We start from the raw sequence: 18,267 nt of genomic DNA, 5'->3' as shown, positions 1-18,267 counted from the left end.
TTACAATTTATTATTTTTTTAAAAAAATGACATGAAACACAAGTAAAAATAAATACATCATATAAACAACAAATTGTTCAAAGTCTCTGTTCTGGGAGATCAGGCGAGCACATCCCGTTTGACAGAGAGAAGAGGGAAGCACATGATCATGCGTGGGGCCAACCGACCGACCCACCCAGCTAGCAATACTTTTTCCAACCACAACAAGACAGGCCACAAACTAAGGCGGTAGTAAAAAAAAAAAAAGGAAAAAAAAAATGAAAAATAAACCCAAACCAACAGAAAACCCCAAATGAGACTCAGTGATGGATTCCTTCAGGCTCCCACGGACGTGCCAGACTCCAGCTCCGAGCTGGGCACCACGAAGCAGCCGAGGCAGTGGTGGTGGTCCGGGAGGTGGCAGAGGTTGCTCTCCCTCACTTGCCCCATCGTCCCTTCACAGGGAGCACTTGCTCCAAGGTGCAAGGAGACATCCCTCACTGTAATCTAGTTGGACTATGGGTCCCTGTTCAACCTCTGCCCCCCACCCCAGCCCTCCCCCACTTGTGGTCCTTCCAAGACTGGATCAACAAAATTTATTCCAGGGTGGTGAGAAATACCAGCTGTGAAGGTGTTTGCTGCACTTGTCCCTGCAGGCCTGGAAGCCACCCCCAAACCAGCAACAATCCTCACTCCTTCAGCCTCTTGAGTTTGTTGCCCAGAGAAGCTGTGGCTGCCCCATCTCTGGAAGTGTCCAAGGCCAGGCTGGACAGGGCTTGGAGCAACCTGGTCTAGTGAAAGGTGTCCTTGCCCATGGCAGAGGGACTGGAACAAAACAATCTTTAAGGTCCCATCCAGCCCAAACCATTCTATGATTCACTGACATCATTAAGTCAAAATACACATAATTTCTAGTGAAGACCCCATGGAACTCCCACCCTTTGCTGGCCAGAATATTTGCTTTCTCCAAGTAGCTGCACCCAACCTCCCCACCCTCCAGACACTCGAGAACAATGTGCAGCAGATCCTGCCCAACATGGGCCAGGCTGGGCTGTGTTGTGCCCACCTTGCAGCCCCCCAGGAAGCCCCAAGAGCCACATCAGCAGTGGGGACAAGCCCACCAAGCCCAGGGCACAGAGCAGCAGCAGCCGCCCCGTGCCCATGGCACTATCCCACAGTGGTACCCAGCCTTCACCTGGTCCCCAGGAGAGCAAACCTCCCACCAAAGGCAAGGGCCAAGGGCTGGGTGCCACCATAGAGGGCCAGCTGACCATTCCTGAGGTCCCCATAGATCTGCCCTGGCCTTGGGCTGTGCTCAGAAATCTTCATTACTGTCCAAAACCCTCTGCAGAATCCTGTGCTGCTGTCCTCAGTGTCACCCGCAGCCCCTCTGAAAACCAGCAGCTGCTTCCCATCAGGTCATTTGGAGACAGAAATTCAGCAGCAAAAGAAGAATTTAACCCGTGCAGGGAAAGCCCCTGTTCCAAGCTCACGAAAACCAAGAGAGAACCCTCTGCAGCAGAGTCACATGCTGGAGAGGAGAAACCTCTGGGGAGAGCAGATGAGGGAGAAGAGCAGGCCCCACGGGAGGGGAGTTTTAGAGCTTAGAGAGCTCCTCCCACTGGGGAATAACCCGCACTCCCCTGTGGCTTCTGTGGGGCAGAGGAAATCCTTCCCACGGCACTGTGAGAGAGCAGGTGCCTTGGAGCAGCCCCAGGCACTGCCAGCTCCCATGGGAGCCCTGTGGTCAGGGCATCTCTGTGACCACCTCAGCCGAGGCTCTGCCAGGGCCCATCCCCTCCCTGAGGGGGGCCCAGGGCTGGCGGCTGGGGCAGAGCTGGGGCTGGCGCTGCACGTGGGCACTTGCTGTGCAGGGCCCCTGCGCTGCAGCTGCCTGGTCCTGTGGATGTTTGCCAGCAGCGGGTCATGGGTCATGCACAGGGCAGCCACACGCAGGAGGGTGCCAAGGCGTGGACAAGGCATGGCCACACAGGGAGTGGAACAGCCCTGACACCTCGCCCTGGTGCTGGGTTAACAGCGGGCCCGGAGCACATTCTGCACCCTGTGGCAGCAGAATGGCAGTCATCCTCAGCTCCTACAGCCACAGGGCTCAGGGGGGCCCCTGCTGCCCCCCCCTGCTGGGGGGGCCACTGGAGAACATCAGGTGGCAGCATAGGGATGTGCCAGGGCCTGCTCTGGAAGCCCTGGGCGCTCTCCTGGAGAGACAAGGAGCAGAGAGGTGTGCAGTCACCAGTACCACATCCAGACCACGGTGCTGACTGCCCCCAGCCACATCTTCACACCTTGTCCCAGCACAGGCCCCATTCCGAGATGACATGGGAGGGTCCCGTGGATGAGCCCCACTACCCTGACCCCCACAGGAAGGGCTGGGGCAGCTGCAGGGCTCTGGGGGGTCGGCTCATGTTCCCACCTCCCACACGTGCCACAGGTCTCAACACTTGCTACTCTCGACAAGGAAAGCCCTTGCCTAGGTCCATTCCCCAAATCCACAGGAAAACTGACAGCCTCACAGGGATGCAACGGACATCTGGGCAAGCTGGTCATACAATCAGTGTCACAGGGTAGTGCATGAGGTGGACACACAGAGCACAGGAGGGCATGACTCACAGATGCAGCACTGTCAAGTCTTTGGAGAAACTTGCATGAACACCATCAGTTAATTTGCTTTGTTACTTTTGTGGGGGGTTTTGATTTTTATTTCCATGGTGCATCCAAAGACAAGTTGTCCAGCAGTTTGCTCAGAACCCCTCGGTTTTCAACTCCTAGGATATGTTAAAGAAGAAAGCACTATTTTAATGTTTGTTTTTTTAAAAAAATAATTAAAATAATTTGCATAGCTAAACTGTTGATCTAAGGCTTCTATGAATGGTGTGGTTATGTTTGACAGACAATGTCCATTAAACAGAGAAAGACACTAGGAAAGCCCCATAACATTTTTTATTGTGTTTCCGTAACACACGCGTGCACACACAACCCTCTCTCTAAGGAAGGGAGGTCCCCATCTTCCAGCACCCCTTTGGTGGAGGATGTCAGGACATCCTGCCCTTTTCTACACCTAGTTGGTCCCAGCAAACACCAGTGACTGCAGCCTCCATGGCCAAGGGGTCCCCTAAAGGCTACCACCAGCTCCAGGGACATCCAACACAGGCGAGCACAGCTCCTGCATGGCGATACCCAGATGTGACACGGAGGTTCCTGGATTTCAAGTGTCCGTCCCAGTGCGGTCACACACACACACGCTCCAAGTCCAGCTGCACCTGGGTATCCCAGCCTCTCCCTAGGAGCCCTGGCCCAGAGCAGCTGCTGGGGTGCTCGCTGGCAGGGCCAGGACTAGGCTCTGCAGGGAGGCCACTCCCTGTGTGGGGAAAGGCACTTCCCCAGCAAGAGCTCTGTTTTCCCAGCTCCACACACCTCACAGCTCTCCTCCTTCTCACTGGGAATGAGCGCAGGAGGCTTCTGTATGTGCTCCTCCACCAACCCCATGACAAGAGGATTCCATCCTCCCTCCAGCTGCTCAGCACCCAGAGCAGCTCCTGCTCTGGCAGAATGTCCTGATGGAACACATCCAACCGGTGCCACTGGGGTCAGCCACAGGCCACCTCCATGGTAGGCCCTGCTCCTAGGCTAGGCTTTGGTCAACCATCTGCTTCTGTCCCCACACAGACAACCCAACAAGCGACCACTACATGATGGAGGCCAGCTTTTTATTTTTTTTCATATGGAAATTAATTTAAAAGTAGAAAGAAAGACTCCCCCAGACAATAAATACTATGCCTTCATGAAATAAATTAATGTAGAGATTCTGTGCAGGGGAAAGTCTCTCCAGTCACAGATTCAACAGCAACTGGCACTGGTCCAGTGTCCCCTCCCAACCTTCTCCACTGCCTGGTGCTGTTCAGAAGCAGCAGCAAGCCCACCCACCCCTGGATCTGGTGGGCCACAGCAGGGTGAGACGTGGCCTTCACACAGCCTGGCAGGATACAGGGAAGTCAGCAGGATTCCCCTCTGATGGCCACCAAGGCATGTAGCATTGCTCCACTCATCTGGCCTAGCACACAAAGGTGGCATCAGACTCACAGGGCCAACCTACCTTGGACGGGTCCCTCCAGAAGGGCCTGGGGGAGCCCCCCACCAGAGCCCCGGCACAGGAGCCTGCCTGGAGCCCTCCACTCACACTAGTCTCATGTGAATTTGAAGAGGGTGACAAATTGTGGGGTATTTTCTTTTTTTTTTATATATTTTTTTCTTTTCTTTCTTCTTTTATTTGACATCAATCCCCTCCCTCCCTGCCCCAACATACACAATGTAGATGCCTCCCCACTCCCTCCCCATTAAAAACACTTTGTCCCCAACCTCTGGTGGAGTCACCCCCGGCCCACCCCTCTCGCAGTGAGAGAAGTTCACAGATAAGGCAGTTCATGTGAGAGGGAGCTCGGCCCTGCCAGCGGTCAAGCCCGCACCTCCAGGCCTGAGAAGGGCAGTGACTCACAACACCAAGCCTCCATGGCCAGACAAGACAGAGAACAGAGACAGACAGACAGACAGAGCGTGGGGGGAGGCACTCCTACAGTTTGCATTGCTGCTTCCCTCCTCCCCGGCTCTTGCTCTCCCAGCTCTCAAAGGTCCATTCTATCCCTCTCCCATCTCCCAGCCCCTAATACAATTCTTATCCTCGACAGCTAAAAAACAACAAAACCAAACGAAAAGAACAAAACCACCCCCACGCCACACCCTTTGCATCCTTCTCCACCCACTGCCATGGCCCAGAGGGAAAATCCTGACTCCCAAAAAGGTCCTGCAACTTTTGCCTCCTGGCGGAGCTGAGACCGAGCAGGAGCTGGGCCTTTTTATTTCCCTGTGATCTCTATGACATCGTCGTCTTTGTCCTCATCATTAGAGCTGCATCCCACCTCTGGGACCTCCTGGGGTTCAAACTGAGGCACCTGGGACCGAAGGAGACCCCCAGCTGGGTAGCCCGAGTGAGGGGACACGTAGCCAGGGTAGGCAGATGCCATGCTCCTGGGAAGGCTGCTAGGCAAGACAGGGGCTGGGAAAGGAGCAAACATCCTGGGCTCGGGCAGGAGTGACTGCGTGAAGGGAAGCGAGTAATTGGGCAGCACCCCTGTCAGAGAAGGGTTTAGCATGAATGAGGGGACGCTGGCGGTGGCTGAGGTAGCAGCAGAAGAGCTGGCGGTGCCGGCTGTCAGCAGAGGGTCAGTAGTCACAGGGAACACCAGATGAGGGTCTGAGAGTAAATTGGGCAGCTGGTAATAAGAGGAGCCAGTGCCCATGTACAAGGAGTTTCCTGGCTGGGAGGCAAATGGATGGGTTAGGTTGTGGTTTAAAGAGACAGGAGGCATGGTGAACCCACCAGAGACGGGGTACCCGTGTTCGTACGGCTGCACGGATGATGGCAACTGGCGCTTCTTCTGCTGCCTCCGGGATTGCTCCTCCGGAGCCGACGGCGACGTTGACTTGCGCTTGTTGCCCCGTAAGTCCAACACCGGGTGGGCATCGCCATGCTGGCTGGTGGCAGGCAGGGCCGAGGACACGGAGGGAGCCACGCAGTGAACCCCCACGCGCTGCTCGGCTCCTCGGGCGGCGGCGCCGGGCGCGTTGTCCGTGCGGGCGGCGTGGCCCTGCGGCGCGGTGGTGCTGGGAGAGCTGTGGCGGGACTCGCGCGCGGCCGCCGCCTCCGCGTACTGCTGCAGCTCGCTGATGATCTCGGGGCTGTCGGGGGAGATGGGCCGAGTGAGCTCCTCCGCGCTGGGGAGCTGCGGGGATGAGGCACTGTGTCTGCCATTGCTCGTAGACTCCAGGGAAGAGCTCTGGGAGCCTGCAAACAAGGAAACGGAGCAGGTGAGAAATATGACCTCAGAGAAAAACCTGCGGGCCAAGAGGCAGTGGAACGGAAGGTGGAAATATCTTGGGGATATGGTGGAGTCAGCTCTAAACACAGACATGATGGAATACATCAAGGAATGCTGCCCCAGACACTCCAGTAGGAAAGCACGTGTGCAAGCCCCACACAGCACCCACAAGCCCCTACCTGAGGCAGCTGTCCGACGGTCTTCATTGCCCTTTGGCTTCCCAGTGGTCCGTATGGCAAAAATCCGACCGTCGCTGGTCCGGATATATGTCCCTGGAACAGAGGCAGGACAACTTCATTCAACAACTTCTTTACAACTCCAGTCTCAGCTCAGAACCTGGATCTATGAGCCTGCAAGGTTCCTTGGGTAAGAATAGGACAGCAGTGCTGCATAGGCCCAGTGGAGGGCTTTTACCCCCTTCCTCACCCTCCACTTTGACCCTTTCAGCTTTCCTAGACTGGAGATCACCCCCTCCCAGTGTGGTGCCAGTGGGAAATGTGGAACTTCACACTTGAAACAGTTTGCTCTGGGAGAATCAGGAAGTGTGTGGCTGCCTCAGGACTTGCAGTGAATGTTGTGAGAAGGAAGAACTGAGCCACAAAGTTCAACAGTTCCTCTCAGGCTCTCAGGGACAGGAGCAGCCACAGCTGCAACAGCCATGCAGCATCAGCACATACAGAGCATGGGCTGCAACAGAGTCACTGCAAACTCAAGACCTCCTTCCCTTCTTTTCTTCTCAAGGGAATGATTCATGCCTTTGCATCATTTTCTTTGCTAATTAGCACTGGCTAGGACCCTATCCACAAGTCTTAGCAGGACAGAATTACCTTTTGTCCCTCGGATGATGTGGATGCTCTCACCAGCACTGATTCTAGCTTGTACATCAGTGGATGTGTTTGTACCCGGAATCACAATATCTGGCAATGGGGAAAGAAACAGAATAGTGCCCATTAAACTACATGTCAGCCACAGCCAGGAGTGGGCAGGTACACCACCAACCCCTTTTTCTGCAGTGCAGTTGTGTCTCCTGTGTGCTGTGCTATAAGCAAGCCCTGGGTTTATTTCTACACAGCACAAGAAGGCAGCAGAGGCTCTAAGGAAGCTAAAGCCATGCTGTCCTGGCACAGCATCTCCAGAACCACCAGTGACAGTATTGCAGGTCCTATCAGGGAAAGTTCACTCTCAACAATCCACCAGGTCCATGGCTCTCGTATACCTGCAGGGAAAGTCCTCCAGGCACAGAGGAACCACTCAAATGCAGAGAGACAGTATCTTTGCCTCTGATGCCCATCTGCCCACAACCCATGTGGGCATCTGCAACTCACCCTGATCCTCAGTACACCATGGGCATCCTCAATTTACCATGGGCATCACATACCCAACCCACTTTGAGCAGTAGCAACTCACCCGTGGTGGTAACAATCTTCTGCACAAAGACACCAGCTCGCTGTAGATAGTTGATGGGAAAGTTGACAGCAGGGTTGGAACTTGAGGTTGATCCTGCACCACCCATGGGGACATGCCGGGGCATCATTGGAATGGGGGTGGACTGAACTGGGCGGACACTTGCCACTGGTTTGTCCTCACCCTTGAGGGCTGGTCGCCTAGTGAGAGAGGAGGGAGGAGAGTGCAGCACCCACCCCACAGCGATAAGCATCATCTGCCCCTTCATTTCATGTCTACAGCATGGGAAGAAGGGAAGGGGCAGGTGCTCACCAGTTCCTCTGGCTAAAGGCAGGGATGCTTGTCAGACTCTGGTCACTGGCTGGGTAATACTGTGCGTAGGACGGCCGGGTGTAGGGGACGGATGCTCTCTTTTCCTCCTCATAGCTCTTCTTGGCTGCTTTCTTCTCTGCCTTGGTCAGCTTGTGCTCCTTCCGGTCGATCAGCAGTGACTCGTGCTGAAAAGGCTCCTGCAACCCCACAGCACCGCGGTTCTGGCACCCACGCACCGCAAGAGGGAACCAGCACACCCCGAACAGCAGCCGCCCGCTCCCTGCGGCAGCCTGTCTCCTTCCCAGGCTGGCAGAGCTGGCCATGGCAAAGCACGTGTGGGGGGCACCGCTGTGGATGTGACCAAGGCTCATCTTGAAGGGTGACAGTCAGCTAATGCCATCACCTGCCCAGCCAAGGCCATCACTTACCACAAGCACACAGCGAAACCCAGGAGCTTTGGCCCGGTCAGGAGCACAAGTACGGAGCCCGCCACAATGTCACACAGCCCCCAGAGCCCCACAGCATCTGGCACAGGCCCACTCTGCAGCACCACCCTACCAGTGACACTCCTGAACAGGACAGGACAGTGCTGCCTGTCCCAGCTTTGGTTTAAAGTCACCTCAGAAAAAGAGCTGGCAGCAAGCTGGGATATTCCACTGCCACCTTCACGCCCAGCACAAAGCTGAAGAAAGGGGTGCCTGACAACCTGCCCCCAAACCTGTACAGGACAGAGGTGTTTCTGGATGAGTGGAAGATATCACAGGGAAGGGCAGGGATCTTTGGGTCCTCTCTAGAGAATTTTCTGCCTATTCCCACCAGCACCTAGGTGCATCCTTCTTGTCACCATGGCCCCATCACACTGCCAGACACCTCCAGGCCCACTCCTGCCTGTGCAGGGCAGTGCCAGCAAAGAAGCAGGCTGGTCTTACCTTGGTGATGAGGTGAGGATACTTGAGACAGGCTAATTGTAGAACAGACTCCTTCATCTTGCTCGGATTGAGGGAGAGCTGAGCAGGGTCAGATTCTTCTTCCACAAAATGCAGCAGGTTCTCCACCTCCCGTCGAGTGAAGTTCAGCACTGGGTTCAGATCATCCACCACCCGATCTGGAAAAGAGAGAGAATGGAGTGAGCAGACAAGGGAAGAGATCAGCACTGCTTGCCTGTTGCCCTTCCTACACTTCTGTCCTAATACAGCTTCCTCCTTGCAATCTACACAATCCTCAGAAATATTCTGTAAATGTCAGGCAAGGATAAAAATCATCAGGTTCAGAGCTGAGCCTGTTTGACCAAGTCAGGCTGACAAGTGCCTGTGCTGCAGACTGCACAGCAAAACTGTGCAGGTCAGCAAGCTCCTGACAAACAGGAACACAACACTGATTATGGATAGTGTCCCATCTCACGCAACAAGGCTGTAAACATACACATTCTGGGACAGAACTGCAGCCACATCAGTACGTGTTCTCCCACAAATCCCACCAACAAGGCTCAAATTAATAACTATGCACTAAAGTGGAAAGCTCAGAAAAGCAGCCACATTCCCTCACTCACAAGAGCCTGAATGTTTTCCTTGAACACTCCCTCCTGCACATAGGTCAAATGGGAGCACTTGGAGAAAACACCTCTATCCAGGACTCTCCTGGGAGCCAGGCCAGCTGCCAGGGGACTCCACCTCAAGTGCACAACAGCAAACTGAGCTGATCATGCTGGGCTACTGCCTCTGGAGTTTTAAGCAAAGAAGGACACAGAGCTCTCTTTGGGTCACCACAACCCTCAGCTGCACATTCTATGAGAGCAGCTTGACAACTGGAACAAGCCAGCACAAAAGATACTTATGGTACAAAGGCAGGTCAGAACCACAATGAATTAATTACTCTTGACACCTAAGCAAACACTAACAGTAAAAGGTGTCAATATATGGTTTAATTTAGCTATTTTTCTTCTCTTACTGCAGGAAAACAGAGATACAGAGCTATTTAAGTAGTAACACCCAGTTTAAGATGAGCAATATCCAGGCAGAGGGGAAAATAGGATGAGCAACCCCCTGCGTCTCCAGTCTGTTGCAGTAGCCAGAAGAGGAGCAGGGGAAGTAAATGGCAGAGCAGTGGACCGGGACCACAACCTTGCTGCAGGATGCTGGCTCTACCACCATGAATTTCTTACAGGATCCTACGTCACTGCCAACTTAAACATCAAACATAGTCCTGGGATGGTGCCTGTCACCTCTTTGTCTGTTTTTCAACCTTAAAAGAAGTTATAAACCCGCAGAAACAGGACTTACAGGAGCTAAGAGGAGTGAAAGCTGAGAGTGGAATGTTGTGCGCTTACTTACCTGACATGCCCTGCTTGGAGATCTGGCGGTCATAGATCTTCTTCTCCAGGGTGTAATCAGAAACCAGTCTGTAGATGTGGCACGGCTTCTTCTGCCCGTAGCGGTACACCCGGCACACGGCCTGGGCATCGTGGCATGGGTTCCAGGAAGCATCAAACACCACCACTCTGTTTGCTCCAATGAGGTTGACACCCAAACACCCAGCACTGGAAAATTAAGGCAAATTTCAAATTGCTGCCCTGGTCAATTTCCAAAACTTCTAGGCAGGGACAACCATCACAACCAAGAGTCCATAAAGGGTTTATGGAAAGTTTCCTCCAGTCAAACTTGAAACCCAAGTTTGGTTTCCAAGACTGTTAAGCTGTTGCAGAGGCCTAAGGCTGAAATCCTACATCCCTAGGGAATTCAGAAGCAGATGGCACTATCATACCATGGAGAGCATATTACAAAGGAAGTTAAGAACTGAAAACCCACATCCATCCAGAACATCAGTACGAGTCCTCCCCCGTGCCCTTCTGCTCCAGCCAACTCACCGTGTGGACAAAAGGAACAGCCAAACAGAGGCATTGCTGGGATCATTGAACTGGTTAATCAGCCGTTCCCTTTCCGAGGCAGAGGTGCTACCATCCAGTCCTGAGAAAGGAATTAAAGATAAATGTAAAAGCTCTGTATGTTTGGGGGATTTCTGTCAGAACAAACCCACTTTCCAAACACTGAGCTTTGAAACTGGTTCCAAACCAATTCAAGTCGTACTCCAGCATCTCAACTGGAACACTCTGTACCTGTAATATGCCCAAAAAGGCAGGTGCAATGCGGCCAGCCAGGTTGGGACTTGATCAACTGAAAGATCAAGTAAACATTACTCAAGCTTGTCAAGGCCAGACCTGGGAGCACTACAACACATCTAGCCCTTTAAGGCTCTGTTTTAGGCAAGGTGGATAACAAGCAGGAACAAGAGGAACAAAGGCCTCATGTATGCAGGAAGCTCTGGGAATCAAGAGAAAGCAAAATTGTAAAGGCTTTGGCAAACCCCCACCAGCACAGAGAGTGCTGGTGTAAAGGAGTGCAGGGGGTGTCATGTCTCTGTTCCTGAGCAGCAGCTTGCTTTTGGCAGCTCTGCAAAAATCAGGAACACCATATCCACCACTCTTCTCAGTCCTGGCCTGCAAAGTAGCCACACAAAGCAACAACCTGTACCAGAAAAAGATTTAAAGCTGGGGAAGAAGGGAGAGGAATTCACAGCCTTGAGCAAGTGAAAACATTCCATAGTGATTCTGGTTTTGGAAGCAAGATCTAGCAAATAGCCAACAGGAAGCAAAGAGGATCTTTTGCAACTTAAAAAAAGCAGTAGTCTGTAAGTGAGATGTCAAAGATGTCTAGCATCTTCTAAGTAAGATGTCAAAAGAGGATTTGGAAATTACTGCTTGGCTGCTATCCAACTGACATTGTCTTCCAAAACAACAAAAGTAAGAACAGTGAAAGGTTCATGAGAAGAATGCTTCAGCAGAGCATTTTCACACCCAAAGACAACTAAAAGAAGATGGTGGGTAATTTCCAGGAATTAGTCCTTCACATGATCAACCAGTGTCACAACAAAAGAGAGGAGGACTGAATGCACTCACTGTAGTAGTTGATGTTTCGGACCCAGTTATTAACTCCTCCATCTGAGCCTGGAGGACTCGGCATTGGTCTCTTTGCCAAAAACTCTTCAATGACAGATAAGGTAGACAAGCTCTGGCTGCAAAACCAAGATCTCTGTTTAGGAAAAAGTCCCCCAGCAGCAGAAGCAGAGTATCAGAACCCTTCTCCGGCCACGACAGTGCTGATGGTTGTCAAACACAGTTTGTGCAGAACAACCCTCACTAGTAAATGTGACAGTGGCGGAAGTATAAAATCCACAAATAAAAATCCACATTAATACAAAAAAGGAGAAAAAAGGAGAACTGCCACAGCATTCATCCTCTGTAAAAACCTCCTAGTACCAGGGGGATCCAACTACTCCAGTATTTAATGACTGTAAGATCAGTTGGTGATACTCTGCTTACCTGAAGACTAAGATCTTGTCTCCAAGCTTCACACTTTCCTCAATTAAGTGGAAAAGTAACACCATCTTGGGTGAGTTCTCCAGGACTCCCGTCTGGTAATCACACAAGATGTCTTTGGCCTACCAAGAAATGGGAGACTATTACAGGTGGAGTTGCTCATTCCCTGTTTAGTTCAACAACCCTGTCTCAAGGTGAGAGAAATAAATCATGGCAACAAGGTTATTTACATCCAGTTGTTTGAGGTGGCCATATTACTCCCAACTGCTGCTACCTCCCATTCCAGAAGCTCCAAATGACAAACTTCTTCGATGAATGAGTGTCCTCTTGACCTCTCATGACTCTTTCATCTCAAGAGCTTTCCTCCATCCTTCTACATTTACCACCCTCTTATTTACAACAAACTTCACCCTAACACCTTTATTTAGAATAACAATCTCCACAGCCTTTTTGGTCCGATGAGAACAATGACATAAGAGTGCTGCCTGCACTTCTACCTCCTAAGAGTCACAAACCCCTCTTAGCACCATGTGGATCTGCTTATCAAGATGCTTTGTGGTAAAGAGAACATAGGAGAAACCCGTAACTCAAACAGAAGAGTGTTCTCTTTGCTCTGCTTCAGAAAACTGTCCATTCTTTCAGACTCTCCAAATGAAGAGTTTTCCAGCAGTGACACTCACCCACTCGTAAGTTACGACCTGATTTGCTCTCTCCTGAAAAGGGTTGAAGCCAACACTCTGGAGGAACTTGCTATTAGTAGCTTCTCCAACTGGTGATGCCAAAGCATTACTCTCTGTTTTAACTTTAATTCCCTGAGGCTGGCAGCGGGAATTAGTGCTTGCTGTGCTAAGGTCATCCACATCCAAATCCTGCTCGTTTGCCAGATTCTCCTTTTGCAGAGCTTCATACAGCACATCTGGATGGTTCCAGATCTGAAGGGATAAAGAAAGGAAGTGGTTAGACCTGCACTGGTCTGCTGCTTGCCAATGATTGTGACCTGAAAGGCCTCACAGCTATTCAAAGGAAAGAACTAATACTTCTTCTGGCTCTCCTATCTTTAAACGTGTCCAATTCTTTCCTTGAGAACAAACCAGGAGGTCACTGTGCACCCCACACAGCACAAAGGCAGAGGAAGCTGCCTGCTTGCACTAAGCAGGTAAGGTTATGCAGTTTAAGGTATCATCCCAGATTGTTTCAGCTGATGCCAGCAGGTTTCTTGCACAGTTTGAAAGAGACATTTAACATCCCTGCACCCCAGTTTTGGAAGCAAAGATAACAATACTGTTAGAACCACTGCAGAGCACTCTGAGGAGAGATGATGTCCCTGGCCAACCACACTTTCACCTCCTCTTCTGACTTATATTCCCCTTTCCCCAACAGATTAGAATATTTCTTTGCATCTTCTGCCAAAACATACCTTACAACAGACACAGAAAGCTTTGAGTGGGTTCAGCCCCAGCCAGCCACTGTTGCCTGCATCTCGGAACCGGTTCATGAACTCCGTGTAAAGGGCCCGCTGGATCTTGGACAGACGTACCAGGATGACGTGCTCTTCCTTAGATGGGAGCTGAACCTTCAGCACGTTGTGGCCTCGCCTGTGGAGGAAATAGAAGAGTGGAATAAATACAGGGGAAGGGAATTTCTCAATACGATCTCCCTGCGGCTGCCTGTAGGGAAAGATTTTGACTTCTTGCCCACCCAGCTGCAGGGAGAAGGACCTCTAAATTGCATGCTTCTCTAATGCATGAGACTTCTGAGATACTCTCCCTGCAGCCAAATACCAATTGTAAACACAATTACAAAGATCTCAAACATTACAATCTTCTAGCACAAGTCACAGAGTTAAGAGGGTGATGAAAGTCCTGTTTTCCAAGGTAGCTGAAAAACAGAAATAAGACGTAAAGTCTCTTTTCAGCTCTGCCAATGATTAAAACACTCCACACCAGCATCTCAGAATCCTCATCTGAGAAAAAAATGCTGATTTATTTCCAGAGTGGTGGAGTCACTGTGACTTTCCTTAACACTCTCACAAAACACTTTCAGATTCTTGGATAAGGATGTCACAAAGCACACATCCAAATTGGCTATTAAGCCATCAAAATAAACCTGAGGTCACTCTAGAGCAGTTAGAGGTGTAGTTCTCTGTTATCAGAGTCTGTGGTACCAAAGCAAACCAACTTTACAGTGTGGCCAGCAGGGCCAGGGCAGTGAACCTCCCCATGTACTCAGCATTGGTGAGGCCCCACCTTAAATCCTGGAATCTGTTTTGGGTCACTACAAGACAGTGAGGTGCTGGAGCGTGTCCAGATTCAGGCAACAGAGCTGGGGAGGGGTCTGGAGCACAAGTCTGATGAGGAACAGCTGAGGGGGCTCAGCCTGTAGTAAAGGAGGCTTTGGGGGGACCTCTCTCTCTCCACAACTACCTAAAAGTAGGTTTTATCCAGGTAGGGAACAGTCTCTTCTCCCAGGTAACAGTGACAGGACAAGAGAAAAAGGCCTCATATTGTGCCAGGGAGGTTTAGATTGGATATTAGAAAAAAAATTCTTCATGGAAAGGGTGGTCAGACATTGGAACAGGCTGTTCAGGGAAGTCACCAGTCCTGGAGAGATTTAAAAGACTTGTGGGTGTGGCACCTGGGGACAAGCTTTAGTGGTGGCTGTGCTGGGTTAACGGCTGGACTTGATCTTACACATCTTTTCCAACCTAACAATTCCATGATTTTATAAAGCAGCAAGATTTAGTTGTACTACATGAACTCAGCAAACAAGCCAGGTAACTTGTGATGAAGGAGCTGTTTACATGGACTACACCCCTGAGAACTCCCCACGGGCTCACCGCTGCACGAAGCCCTCCAGCAGGCTGTGCAGGACGTGGCTGCGGTAGCGCATCAGCCGCACGTCCTGGGGGGTGCTGTCAATGCACTGCCCGTTCAGGATGGGCCGCTCAAACATGTTGCTGAACTCCTGCCGCGAGCCCAGGAAGTCAGGCCGGACAAAGTCCACCATGCACCAGTACTCGATGAGGTTGTTCTGCAGTGGGTACCCAGTCAGCACCACCCGCCGGCGCGAGCGGATGTTCTTCAGTGCCTGGGAAGTGCTGGCATGGCAGTTCTTTATCCGGTGTCCTTCGTCACAAATAACCACATCTGGGCCGGGGCGAGACAAAGCCTTCTCAATCCCTGAGGACAAGGGACATTAAGTGTTAGTTAGAGATGAATAAGACAAAATTCTGGTTTTATAAGGTCACCAGCTTCACAACAGAGGAGTATTTCTGAAAGACAAAGAAGCAGTATCCATGGGTGCAGAGAGAAAGGCTGATGCAGGAGATAACATTTGACTAGACAGTAGTTCTGATTTAGCAAAATGTGGTAATGAGCAAACATGACTGTCCCTTGATTTCTGTTCAGTGACCTGCATTGCATCAAGTTGGGTGTCTTGCATTAAATCAGAGTGGCAAATCTCACAATGACAAATCCCAGAGTTCAGTGTACTGAATTCCACGCTTACTTGGAGCTCTTGCAAGAAATTAAAGACTCAGACAAAGCTCAACAGCCTTCTGCCTCCAAAGACACAATCCCGCCCAGCAAAGTTCTATCATGTCAGTGACACTAAAAGCAAGTTATAGGTTGTTTCCCTGTGCTGCCACAGCTGACAGCCAGCTGGACAGCAGGGCCACACTCTCCCTTCTTGAGGGCTGACTTCCCACCTTTCAGAAGCTCCTGCTGCCGGTCTTCCTCATCCAAGTCAATAATGACAGGGCCAGTTTGTTTCTTTGTTCTCTTCTTCCTGCCAGTGGCAAAGGACTTCTTCAGTGAGAGGAGCCGGTACATCTCATATCCCATCAGCAGCACACCACCTTCTGTCACCCAGTCATTCACCACCTTTGCTCGTGCAGCTGTTGTCCTGCAAAACAACCAAATAAACCGTAAGCTTTACTCCAATTTCAGGTTGAATCACTGGATTGGAGTCTGCTGAGAAAAAAATACCCATTCAATGGGTATTTTAAAGCACTTTTCTCACATCAAACCAGATGGAGGTTTACAGTGAAATTTCTTTAGGAAACAAACAGATACAGAGGGGGAAAAAAGCCTTTTATGTGTCATGGAGCAGGACTGAGAATGACAAATCCTTACAGGAACTGAGGTGTAGAAGCTTGTCATGCACAAAAGAATATAAAACACAAGAGTTCCCTTTTTACAGAGCTGTTGAGTTTGCCTCTGCAAAAATCATTTGCAGAACAAGCTGCCAATTCACATGGTTGTAATCTTCAAGTTGTTTATCCCCTGTTGTCTCCTTCAATGCTCCTATCCCCCAGGCTTCCTTCCCTTCCAGTCTGCTCAGAATTGGTTCAGATCAAGACACTGTCTTCACTCAGTCCATCACAGTACATCAGATCCTGGCCAACAGTAAATACACGGCCAGAGCAGCATCAGCAGATTCAAATATATCCCACTCAGAAGGTGAAGACATCAACAGGCAGGTGTATAGACACAGCTAATGAACTGAGAATTGCCCAGGACCACTGCACTGCCCTGATCCATGCAAGGAAAATGACCCAGAAAGAAGCAGAGGTCCCTGAGCCAAGAAAAGCTTTTACTGTCACCTACTTGTGTTCATCATTCAGGATGTGGACTTTGAAGTTGCGGGGCTGGATCTCTTTGGAGTTATAATCAGCAGGAAGGTTTTCAGGTGCTGGGAGCCACATGTTGAACTCTGCTAGCCAGTTTTGAAGTGTATTCACCTGAAAAAATTAGCCATGGAAGGATTAAAAACCCAGTTGAGTCATTTGGGCTTTTTAAGAGCAAAAATGAGATTAGGGAATGACACCCAGTGTGCCCAGATGGAAGCAGCAGCTCACAGCATGCAAATTCAGGAACACAGGGAATGATAGAGGGGCAAGAGCAGCAAGGATGTGATAGAACTTGATGAGTGATGGGACACTAATCAACCTTCTCTATGCAAAGAAAGAAGCAGGGTAGGGAAGCCCCTCAGCCAGCCCTTCATGTGGCTACTTACAGGTACAATGGCAAGAACAGTCTTTGCCTCCGTGTGCCGAAAAAGTACATCCAAGAAAGAGATGACCTGTATGGTCTTGCCCAGGCCCATGCTATGTGCTAGAATACACCCAAACCCACTGCTGGTTTTAAATCTCTCCAAGGACTCGACCAAATTGTCATAAAGGAATCGGATTCCACCAATCTAGGCAGGAAAGCAGAAAAAGTGTTAGAATGGTGGCACACAAAAAAGCCCACGATGGATAAGTTTTTACAGAATGGCAAGTACATCAGGACCATGGAGATGTAAAGGGGACGTTTCAAGTTCACTAAATTACTCTAACCTAGGGAAGGCTCCGAAACTCAGTATTTTTAGATGCTGATAGGATTTCTTGAGAATATATCAATAAATCAAAATTAATTTGTAGCCAGAGGATCTGAATCGGGGTTGATTAGTTTGTTAATAATTTTATTTTTTAAAAGTTCATCTAAATATACAAAGGTCTGATAGTAACAGCAGCTGAAGTTATACAGAGCCTTGGCCTTCCTCTAATTCAGTTTTATCATTTGACTGTCCATGACAGTCATCACCAGATGGGTCGCAGGGCTCACCAAAGAAGTTCTGCTGAGATTCCCAGGCAGGCTTGCCTGAATTCATTGCATTTTCAAGGCTAACAAAGCCTACCTGATGAGGTTTTACTGCACGTGCAAGCTGGGGAGCCAGGAAAATGTCCTCCTCATTTGGTGGATGATTGATGTTGACAATGACTTGCCCCAGAGCATCTGACTGATTTAAGGCATCATTCACATGAGAGCCACTGCTCTCTTCACTGCCATCCTCCTCCCCCTCATTGCCAGAGTCACTGCTGTCCACAATTTGGAGGGCATCATCCTCTCCTGAGCTTAGCTCAATCACTTCTGCAAAGTATCCAAAACAGGAGAGAATAAGGACAAAGTTAACTTGATGTCAGGGTTTATCAAGAATGGAAAAAACCTATCAGGAAATAAGGCTACCCCCAGCTTTTGCAATTCCACCCTGACCTAATGATGTATCCTGAACAAGCAGGCACAATACTGGCACACACCACACCCCTCAGACCAGCATATGAAAGCATCAGCTTCCCTGGCTTCCAAATGTTTCAGGGAACATTAACTTGGACTGATCCAAAAAGAACATGAGACAGTTTCTAGGAGTGTTTGACATTCTCTTCCATATGTTTTCTTAATTCCCAATCCCAGACATGAATTTTATTGACTCATATAATGCCTAAGGATCACCAAGGAGTCCAGTCGAATGCATTTGGGACAAGGGACT

General features: G+C 50.2%; 1 protein-coding gene across 8 annotated transcripts in view; it reads right to left on the bottom strand.

The window, feature by feature from the left end:
* Positions 1-3: 3 nt before the first annotated feature.
* RAD54L2 (RAD54 like 2) overlaps positions 4-18,267 on the bottom strand; it is a 68,874-nt gene continuing 50,610 nt past the window's right edge. For 6 of the 8 annotated variants that reach the window (XM_053953654.1, XM_053953656.1, XM_053953652.1 and 3 more), the window contains 17 exons: positions 17,638-17,870; positions 16,975-17,157; positions 16,566-16,699; positions 15,665-15,861; positions 14,795-15,137; positions 13,376-13,553; positions 12,639-12,890; positions 11,962-12,080; positions 11,539-11,654; positions 10,450-10,549; positions 9,917-10,122; positions 8,516-8,691; positions 7,587-7,783; positions 7,278-7,474; positions 6,698-6,787; positions 6,050-6,142; positions 4,318-5,836 (listed from right to left, as the gene is read on the bottom strand). In XM_053953654.1, coding sequence (XP_053809629.1) covers positions 4,848-5,836; positions 6,050-6,142; positions 6,698-6,787; positions 7,278-7,474; positions 7,587-7,783; positions 8,516-8,691; positions 9,917-10,122; positions 10,450-10,549; positions 11,539-11,654; positions 11,962-12,080; positions 12,639-12,890; positions 13,376-13,553; positions 14,795-15,137; positions 15,665-15,861; positions 16,566-16,699; positions 16,975-17,157; positions 17,638-17,870 — 3,803 coding nt within the window. In that variant the 3' untranslated portion in view covers positions 4,318-4,847. Of the gene's footprint in view, positions 2,763-4,317; positions 5,837-6,049; positions 6,143-6,697; positions 6,788-7,277; positions 7,475-7,586; positions 7,784-8,515; positions 8,692-9,916; positions 10,123-10,449; positions 10,550-11,538; positions 11,655-11,961; positions 12,081-12,638; positions 12,891-13,375; positions 13,554-14,794; positions 15,138-15,664; positions 15,862-16,565; positions 16,700-16,974; positions 17,158-17,637; positions 17,871-18,267 lie in introns of those variants that run through there. The other 2 variants (XM_053953660.1, XM_053953659.1) reach the window with 2 other exon arrangements.

Source organism: Vidua chalybeata, chromosome 12 (genome assembly GCF_026979565.1).
Source record: "Vidua chalybeata isolate OUT-0048 chromosome 12, bVidCha1 merged haplotype, whole genome shotgun sequence".
Classification (NCBI taxonomy): domain Eukaryota; kingdom Metazoa; phylum Chordata; class Aves; order Passeriformes; family Viduidae; genus Vidua; species Vidua chalybeata.
Note: the sequence above shows the minus strand (reverse complement) of the source record. Positions and strands in the feature narration are given on the sequence as shown.